This window comes from Arachis ipaensis, chromosome B06, assembly GCF_000816755.2.
Source record: "Arachis ipaensis cultivar K30076 chromosome B06, Araip1.1, whole genome shotgun sequence".
NCBI classification, from domain to species: Eukaryota; Viridiplantae; Streptophyta; class Magnoliopsida; order Fabales; family Fabaceae; genus Arachis; species Arachis ipaensis.
Window position 1 is genome coordinate 123,628,724 of NC_029790.2, and position 9,970 is coordinate 123,638,693.

Below are 9,970 nucleotides of genomic sequence, written 5' to 3' on the forward strand. Positions count from 1 at the left end.
AAATTTTGATGATAAATACTAAAATTTTAGTACCTGAACCAGCAAATATAATATTGAATCTCAGTCTTTCCGTCTCTGTCCTACAGTCCTAGTACCTCAAAACAAACTTTACCTTAAAATACAAAATTGACTAGCAAGCAATTTCGCATGTATTGTCTGTGGAATAAAACAATTTTAGTACACAAAGCTTGCTAAATTGTACAATTCTAGTACTTCAAAACAAACGTTACCTTAAAATACAAAATTGACAAGCAATTTCGCATGTATTGCCTGTGGAATAAAACAATTTTAGTACACAAGGCTTGCTAAATTGTAGTAGAGAATTTTTCAAGATGATTTCGATTATGCTGCCTGCAAAAGTAGCACAAAAATTATACAATTTTACAAGAGTGACTGCAAATTAATACAAACTACAGTCTAACTCGTCCTGATTATACCAGATGATCAATATTTGTTAACCATTCACATTTTTTTTTGAAAAGTATAGGTAAATAATGAAAATATTAAACAATGTAAACAATAGATATATTAAATGTTCATTTTACTAATGTACGGATGGTTATTTTAATATTAAAATTTAGAGGGTTAATTTGGAGGGGTAGTGTGTTTTTATTTGATTGGTAATTGTTCATATTGTTCAACAAAGTCATTGTCCCCTAGCATTCCCTTTTTTCTTTCTACACAAAAATAAGTTCAACAAATAAGTGTAATTGTTATTGTTTATTCGAATACAGCCATTATTATGCATAATTGGTTGTTGCTTTTCCTAATTGACATTAGCAGTCTTATTCATGTTAACATAAGAATGTTCGGAATTAAACACATTAAAAAAAATGGTTCATTTCTTTTGACGTCCTATGAAATATTCGATATGAACTATTCACCACTTCAAAATGCTGATTCCGGACACTTTTACACGAACACCCCACATCCACCCATTGCAAGCGTCCGGAACAACACACCCAAACCCCACCTTGTTATCCCTATCAAAGACACAGAATTTAGCTTAATGGAGTCATGTACTCATGTTCAGGGCAAACCTAAGAGGATAAAAGCATAAATAAACCATGCTTAAAAAATGGGATTGAAATCACTGAAAATTCTGTGTAAAAGGCTCGAGCACGAGCTGCCACCAATGAAGCTCCAAGTACACACTGATTACAGTCCAACCACAAAATTCAAGGCCCAACACTAAACATGTTACATATAGCATCTATTCCCAGTCAATCCATACCTTCGATACCACTTCACCATGATAAACTCGTATGGAATCAGAATGGATTCGTGGACAAAGTATCGTACAGATCCAACCAAGTGAGGAGCCTGACTTTATTATCAACAAATTTAAAATTATAAAAAATCCTTAAAGAGAAAGAAAAACACCTTGACATGCAGTAGGCGCCATAGTGTCGATTATGTCGTTCTTGTTTATATAATTTGTTTTATATTTAAATTTTATAATAGTCAGTAGATAAGCGCATACTATTATACTTGTTTACAAAACAAGCTAAACAGTATTGTATTGTAGGAACCAAAATTGAAATAAAAGGGTTGGATAAAATATTCAAATTGATCTTCAAAAAATTTTAAATCGGATGTGTTGTTTTTTAATAAATTTTTATTCTCTATAAATTTTCTAGAATTACTACCGTCGAACTCGTTGGTCCCTTCATCGTTTTCAAGGGGACAAATTTTACAGTGATTTTTTTTATCTAATTATCTTATAATAAAATTTTGTCCAACATAAATATTAAAAATTTGATTAAAATGACAAAGAACAAATTGTCCGATAAGAATAATTTTCGAAAACTGTTAGTGAATACAAATTTATTGGAGACCAAGTATCCGATTTGAAATTTCTTAAAAACCAATTTGGATATTTACTCAAATTTATTGCAATCATGACTATAAGGGAACGGAATAATCAATCTTTGATAAAATAAATAAATAAATGAATAAAATACAATACACCAATATGGGAACAGGATTAGGGAGCTATATTTTTTTTTTTGCCAAACCCAGTGATCATCTTTTAACATGCAATTAGTACTTAAAAAAATTGATAGAAGAGATTAAAATGGATATATTTGATCAATTAATACTCAAAAAGAATACATACAAAATTTTAGATTAAATTATGATCTAATTAGATTGATTTAAATTTGAAAAATAAAAAAGTTATACATGTTCAAGTTTTATGATGAGAATAAATACAGTAATTGTACTCACTCCTAAAAATTGAAAGATGGAAAGTGTGAAGAAGAAGATGCACAATAAATAAAGTAGAAAAAGAATGGGCACATTGCAAAAGTAGTGCAGACGTACCACTTTTGAAAAACAAAGCGGAAAACTTGGTATGCTATTTGCATTTTTTTTCAAGTAAACATTTTTGTTATGAACATTGGATATTAGTCAAAATAATGAGCACATTGCATTTGCGGGTACAAGAGTAGAGTAATTGAACAAACGCTGACAATACCGGAAGGTTCACAAGCAGCTCAAAAGGGGTTTTAAATATTAAATATGATGTAATGAGTATAATTGGGCTACATCCAACTTCTAACATTACCATTTATACTATAGTATAATATTTCTAGTAAAATCTAGTTCTACCTTTAATTAATGGACTTATATAACCCAATTAGTCATTAGTTGGGGAACAGGAAATAATGCCATAAAAATGAAGAGCTCCCCATCCTCAACTTGCTCCCTACATAAATCTTGCCTTACCTTTGGAGAGGAAGCATTTTTAAGCGGTAGCATAATTGAAATGAATTCTGGATGCTTCACATTACTGCATTCGCGGAATTTCAGTAATGTGATGTGGCCATGAGCGCGTTAAAAGGACTCAGTTGTGGATAGCATCTTGCAGCTGGAGAACACACCCTGATATAGTTTTGCAGTAGACCCAAACAGCAATTGGCTCTAAAGCGACCCGACTTAGATAGCGGTTGATCTTTCCTTTCAGCACTGGTAAGAGGATGGGAACCATTTGGACAAGAAATAATGTTTCATTTCCACAATCAGCACAAATAATCCATAACATGGAATATGCAACAATCCGACCAACAAATACCTACAATACACACCAAAAACGAAAAGATTAAGCATATCGCATATGTTATTTTGAATGTTAGATAAGGGACACTAACTAGACAACTTGGACAACGTAGAGATACCATGTTACAGACAAACACTTACCGTACGTTAAGGTAAGATCAAATTTTAGTTAGTATTAGCATTCATTTGTAACTGCCGAAGCTATTAAGTAGTTTGTCAAATTTAAACTATGTTTATCTTTTACCCAAATCATTTATAAGCCAATGTAACAGATTCCTTACCATTTGTAACTCCTAGCCTAAAAATAAAATGTGTGCTCACTGCTCACCGCAGAATGTCGACCTCCACTCGTCTCCTTATCCATACACCATACCCCACCACCTTAAATGTTAGTAATTTTGTTCCCCTTGATCTCAACTCATCCAACTGTATTTTATGGCATGAACAAGTGTGCAACTTGATTGAGAGCCAAGACTTTGGGGGCTGTATCTCCGGCGAAACTACGGCCCTCTTCCAATGGTGGAACAGGAATTCTTACTCAAACAGACTCCCTCCTATTTAAGGAACCTACACAATCAATTCATAACTAAATCTCCGATCAACTTGTGATGATCTTTCACTCATTGATAAGCCATTACCAGAACAAGATAAAGTTTTTTCACCGTTTTCATGGGCTTGGCTTTGACTATAACTCATGCACCACTACCATGATTCACCTAACTATCCCTTCTTATCAATCTCTCACTCCCCAACTCATTTACTATGATAATCGCACCACAGAATTATCCAAGGCTCTTACCCCAGCCTTTTATACCCACAATGCCATCAAAGCATCGTCCCGATACATCCCAACTAAAACCCTAAACCTCGTTCTATCAGTCACTCTGTCACCTCGAAAGGCCATGGATTCACTCCCCACTCCACTTCATCTGGTGCTAATAAGCCTCCCTCTCAGGCTTCACCTGCAGTTTAGTGTCAGATTTGCAAGGATGGCAACCATGATGGACTTGGTTGCCCTCATCTTTTCAACCATGCTTATCAATCTGAGTCTCTCTTGCTTGCACTTTCAGCTCTTACCCTCAATTAGGCTGATGATACAAATGCATAGCTTCCTGATACTGATGCCAATGCACATATGACAAATGATGTAGGTATCTTAATAACGTTCGTCCATATTTGGGTAACACTTTTGTTGTTGTTGGTAACGGCAACATTCTTGTTATTTCTCATATTGGTGATACGTCCCTTTCTCTTTCAAATGGTTCTAATATGCTATTAAAAATGTTCCAAGAAACCCAATATCGATTCTAACGTCTAAACAAATTTGTCAATCCTTTAACAGTTATTTATTTCTATATAATTAAAATCACCAGAACAAGATACCAGGTAGAAAGGAAGCAGGAAAGATGAAAATATAGAGCGTCGATATATTCATCAGATGTATCATCATATCATTCATTAGTCCAAAAATGTTTGAAATCTGTACATGGTGAAATGACCTACCACAATGGAGCAAGGGGCAACGATAAATCAAGAAATGGGTATGGCCACCTGCAAAAAAGAGAATGCCATTGCCGTTAGTGAGACCCACTTCTCTGCATATTTTATGTTATTAATGATGCATATTTCTAGAAAATACAAGAAACATAGTGTGAACATTCTAGATAAGCTATTGTCTTAGAAAAATCTAACAATAAGGTAAAATAAAATAATAAATTACTGCCACTCGGAGGCTGTGAACCACAAGTATAGATAATAGGCCTCAAAGGCCTCATTTTGGGAGTGCACCAATTTCCCCAAGGGCTGCGAGTATACAAGCGTAAGAAGTAAAGGGACAATTTCAGCATTAGTTCAGGCATAGCGAAAGGACAGGAAGGTGGTGCAGTGCTTAACGGATTGAGCAGAGAATGGGAGTAGAGGATGACAGATGGCAGAGGAGAGAGAGTAAGTACAGAGTATGTGAGTGAGGTCAATAGGAGGAGGTATCTAGAACATGGATTGGATTGTAAAGAGGTAATTTCTGGGAAATTGGCTTGGGAGAGCAGAGCTGCTATGGTGCTCTTTCTTCCCTCTGTTGCCTAATTCTGAGTTCCCTTCCTTGTAGCTCAGATTCAGCTATAAGTGTTAATAATACACCTTTCTTCCTATACTTTTTTGTGTACCCTTACAACTCCTTCCTTCAGACATAACCATAACTTCTAATATATTATTTATAAATCTAACATTCTAATATGATAAAGTATAGAAAATCTTACCAAATTGGGACACAAGCATGAATGATCCACTGAAAAATGACAAAAGCTCCTGTCCATAACACAAAGAATGACATCCCAGTCCAGGGAACTTGCTGAAAAATATACGTTGAGTTAATTCAACATCAGAGTTACTAAAGCATTTAGTCCAAATTACGATATTAGAAGTGAAAATATTCACCAGACAATTTAGAGCTGTATCCCCAAGGAGCAAGATAACATTTAGTGTATGCATATTCACTGTCATCTAAATAAGACATAAAATCTTTGGTCAGATGAAACAGTAGGATTTCAAATTCATAGCAAATTACATAACTATATTGGCCTAAAACCTAATCTTGATCATCCATTTAACAATTTTATTTATTTATTTATTTTTGTTTTTTGGTGATAACCAAACATCTAAGGCGCTCCAAAATAAGAAAACTAATTTGAGTTTATGACAACTTCCTTCTTCAACCATCAGTATCCAGTCTACACTCCGTTACCTCCCGTCTATACTCTATGTGCCCCAAGTTCAACCATTTATGACAGTTCATAAGTCAACCCACTCGATTAGCAAATGGTAAGAAAGCTATGTAAAAAAAAAGGGGGCCACTCCCAATAGAAAGAACATTCATAACAAGATCTTATTAAATTGGGAATGGCATTATCAAAATGGGAGTGACAATATTTACTTCCAAAAATAAAATTGAAGCATAAATTAGAGAGAATAAAGTAAGAAGAAAGTAAATCTTCAGAAATTTGCCACTCACAAAGTTCCAATCATAATCCTTCAGGGTAAGAAACGGAAATATAATGAACCAATAAACGCAATCTGTGAGCATCACTGCCCCTGCATTCATCTGTTTGGAGGCAAAATAAAGACATTAAAATTTAGAGGAGCACATGAAACAATGTTAGTCAACAACGCATGACAGATTTTTATACTACTAACATAATTGAAAAAGATGTTATTTGTTCAGCTAGATAGTATACAAGTTCACATAAAAATGATTTGCCTTTGAATGCAATAAGATCCATCACAGGAGATTTAGTCTCAGCCAGTAAATTATCTAACAAATTTTGTATAAAATTTGCATCAGCTTAACAAGGAGATAAGAAAATTCAAGATTCCAAGAAAGTGAGTGTGCTGGCCTGGGGGTAGATTAACAAAAATGAGTTCACATAGAGGGGACAAAAGAGTAAAATTAGTTCACCATCATAAAATAAAGAACTAACTACATAGCATCATATCGAAGAAGTAAAAGACTAGTATCCATTATCCATACAACTAGAATTACTGAATTTTTCTAGTTACCTGGAATAGAACACGAAAAAGGCAACTCAAGGTAGCTGTCACACTACCCCTATGCATTTCGACCAGGGTATCAGCATGATCCTCCATTCTAGAGAGATTTGCAACCTCATGATGCATGAAAGGCATGTTTCGTTCTTGGTCTACATCTATCCTAGCAAAATTAACATTAGAGGTGGAGAATGTTGATGTTTTATACTGATAACACCCATACACTGACAGCACACATCCACACTACAAAATGAAAATTCGGAATCAAATTGTGTGTTAAGGCTATTTGCCTGAGTACTATATTCTGAGTGTAAATAAAAAGCACCGCGGAATGGCATATTAAGATATATGAAAGGGAAATAAATTGTAACTAAAGGCTCCTAAGAAGGGTTAAGAGACTTACTGCAAAATAAATTGTAACCGAAGTGAAAGTCCACCTGCAACAAATCCACAGTAATAAAAATTATAACTAGAAGTTAGAAGCTAAAGGAAAGAAATGTAAAATACTGGAATGAAACTGAGAGGAAAGTAAAAAAATCTAAAATCAGAATGGAGAACTTGTGCACTATCATAGCTTCTCCAACTGAGAAAACAAGCCACCAAGCAATAGCACCAATATAAGAATATAAGAATGGCATTACCAAGAAGCCAAGAAAATATAAGGAGAAGTGAACAAGGAGAAAATGCTTAACTGCGTGTAATAGTAAAATATGGTGCCACCATTAATACTAACTTTGGCAATCAGCGTTGCCAAAAGAGAAGCAAATGCAATAACTCGAAAAGCTAGTAAACAAATAGGGTGAATTTCCTTTAGGCATGGTTTCCATGCTTCATCACCAGGTAAAGTCCCATTGCCATCTTGCTGATTTTTTCCTTTGCCATGCATAGAGTCCCTCGAACCTTCATGCTTCCATATCACAAGAAACGCCACAACCATGGGCAGCAAAACACAAAGTGCACAAAGATAGACCCTCCAATTCAACCAATAACTAAGGGTGGTTGTATCTGCAGTATCTTGCAGCTGCATTCTCCTAGAAAATCATTGATGCTAACATTAAAATCACAAACATTTGTTTCAGCACAAAGAATCAAATAATAATCTAGCCTTCACACAAGTTTTTATAACAGAGAGTTCAATCCACTGGTAAGTTTGTAGAAATGCAAGAAATTTGTGCTTTTGGTCAAACCAAAGTGATTTTCAAAGGAATCAATTTTGCTAAGGTCAAGAATATCCACATCATAGTCTAACTGAGATTTTTTTCGATGCACAATACTCTAACTGAGATCATAGTCTAATTACCATTAAATTAAGACAGTGGAACTCACACGTGGTATGATTAAACCCACGTCTAATTACATTGCGGCCAGCACCTCAGTTCTTGTCTTATCGAATTTTCTTTTCTTACAAACAAATAGGATCATAACAATTCCGATCAAACACTAAAATTTCTATTGTTTAATTTGATTTCAAACCGTAAATGGCCCAAGATTAGGCGACCCAAATAGAAAAAAAAAACAGAGTAAAGCTATCAAAATTTGAACCCAACTCAGCAACTCTTATGTTTCCAATTAATCCCAATCCCTGCATTCTGCGTGCCCTGTTTTAATCTCATTGAGTTCAACGAAAAATCTCCATATTCCCATATAGGAAGCTAAATTCCCCAAAACCAGCAACTTCACATTTACAATGATAAATTAATAACAAACTGAACATAAATCAACATGTAAAGGTAGAAATGAAACTAGGAAGTTTAAATGAATGATGAAAATGGGACAAAATTATCTGAGGAAAAAAATGTATAGTATATCAGCGCATTTTGATTATGCTAACAACTGAAAAACACATAAAAATAAAGAAGGATAAAGAATAGAGAATCAATGGATACATTAAATATAGTAACGAAAACTTGAATGTGATCAATGACTTACGAAACTCTGGTTTTGGACCTTACCGATTGGCAAAGGAAAGTTTCTGTTCTGTGAAAATGAATTTGCACAGGAAAGAAAGGCAGAAAAAAAAAAATAGAACGCAAATAGAAAAATAAATAAAATAAAAAATTATTTATCCAATTAAGCGGTTCAAGGTGACTAGGCGAGGGATCAACGTTTAACAGTGTTTATCCTCGTGCAGGTTTTTTTTTATTTTTATTTATTTATGAGATTCTTAATTACGACTTTCTGCTTCTAAGGTCTATTATCCATTTAGGCTTTGGATGTAGGATGAAAAATGGGAAAAAAAATAAAAAAAATAATTTTTTTTATATTATTTAGCTGGAGAGAAAATAAAAAAAAATTATTTGGATGAAAAATACCCCCTCCCAAGAACCCGCCTCGGTGCGGGGCGGATAGAGCGGGGTGGATACCCGCGAGTTCGGGTGGTATTGCCATCCCTAACTGTACTAAATAATTTGCATACCACCTTTGAAATTCTAGCACTCTCATTATAATCAATCACATAAATTCTTGTAGTTCTCAAGGGTCTATTAATCAAAGAGCAACTACAACAACACCAATATTATAATATGCAATTTTTGATGTATTAAATATATATTTCAGTCAATATTCAAGATATATAACTATATATTCAAAATGCATTAGCATATACCAACCATAAGCTTCTTTTTAAGAATCTGATAAGTATATTAATTACAAAATATAGAGGCTTTACTAAGATTATACAACATTAGATCCTAAAATCATAAACATGCACAAAATATATTTTACCATTACTGATCGCGTTCTTCTTAAATTACACCAGCTTCCTTCATTAAGTCATATAATGCACCGTGGCGATTTGTCCATATGAAGAGCACGACATAACAACACGAAAGCTAAAGACTTGGGAATCAAAATTAATATTCCTGAGTTTGAAGGGAGACTCCAACTTGATGATTTCATCGACTGGCTTTGCACAGTGAAAAGGGTATTCGAGTTAAAAGACATTCCAGATGATAAGCGTGTGAAGTTTGTAGCAATCAAGTTAAAGAAGCATGCGTCAGTATAGTGGGAGAATCTCAAGCGTTAGCGAGAAAGAGAAGGAAGAAGAAAGATTAAGACATGGGATAAAATGCGTCGTGAGCTCAAGCGCAAGTTCCTTCCTGAACATTACAGGCAAGACACCTTCATCAAATTTCATAATTTAAGGTAAAAGTAATTATCTGTGGAAGAATATACAATGGACTTCGAAGAGCTGCTTATGAAGTGTGACATTCAAGAGCCCGAAGAACAAACAATTGCTCGTTATCTTGGAGCCTGGAGGACTAAACAAAGAAATTTCTGATGTCGTTCAACTGCAACCATATTGGACCTTGGATGATGTCATTAGGCTGTCATTAAATATTGAAAAGCAAAGAACACAAAAGAATAACAC

General features: G+C 34.4%; 1 protein-coding gene across 6 annotated transcripts; it reads right to left on the reverse strand.

Annotated features, from left to right (window-relative positions):
- LOC107605106 lies at positions 2,482 to 8,712 on the reverse strand. 6 transcript variants are annotated; one of them, XM_021104967.1, is made up of 9 exons: positions 8,553 to 8,712; positions 7,292 to 7,631; positions 7,004 to 7,037; positions 6,613 to 6,758; positions 6,068 to 6,157; positions 5,494 to 5,559; positions 5,316 to 5,407; positions 4,564 to 4,611; positions 2,482 to 3,076 (listed from the first exon to the last, which is right to left on the reverse strand). In XM_021104967.1, exons 2-9 carry the CDS (start codon positions 7,625 to 7,627, stop codon positions 2,965 to 2,967), a joined length of 924 nt encoding a protein of 307 aa, XP_020960626.1. In that variant the 5' UTR covers positions 7,628 to 7,631; positions 8,553 to 8,712; the 3' UTR covers positions 2,482 to 2,964. The 6 variants fall into 6 exon arrangements, with proteins under 6 accessions (XP_020960626.1, XP_016162343.1, XP_016162342.1 ...); XM_016306857.2 differs by having other exon boundaries at positions 6,613 to 6,843; positions 7,293 to 7,631; positions 8,530 to 8,709; XM_016306856.2 differs by having other exon boundaries at positions 6,613 to 6,843; positions 7,293 to 7,631; positions 8,553 to 8,707.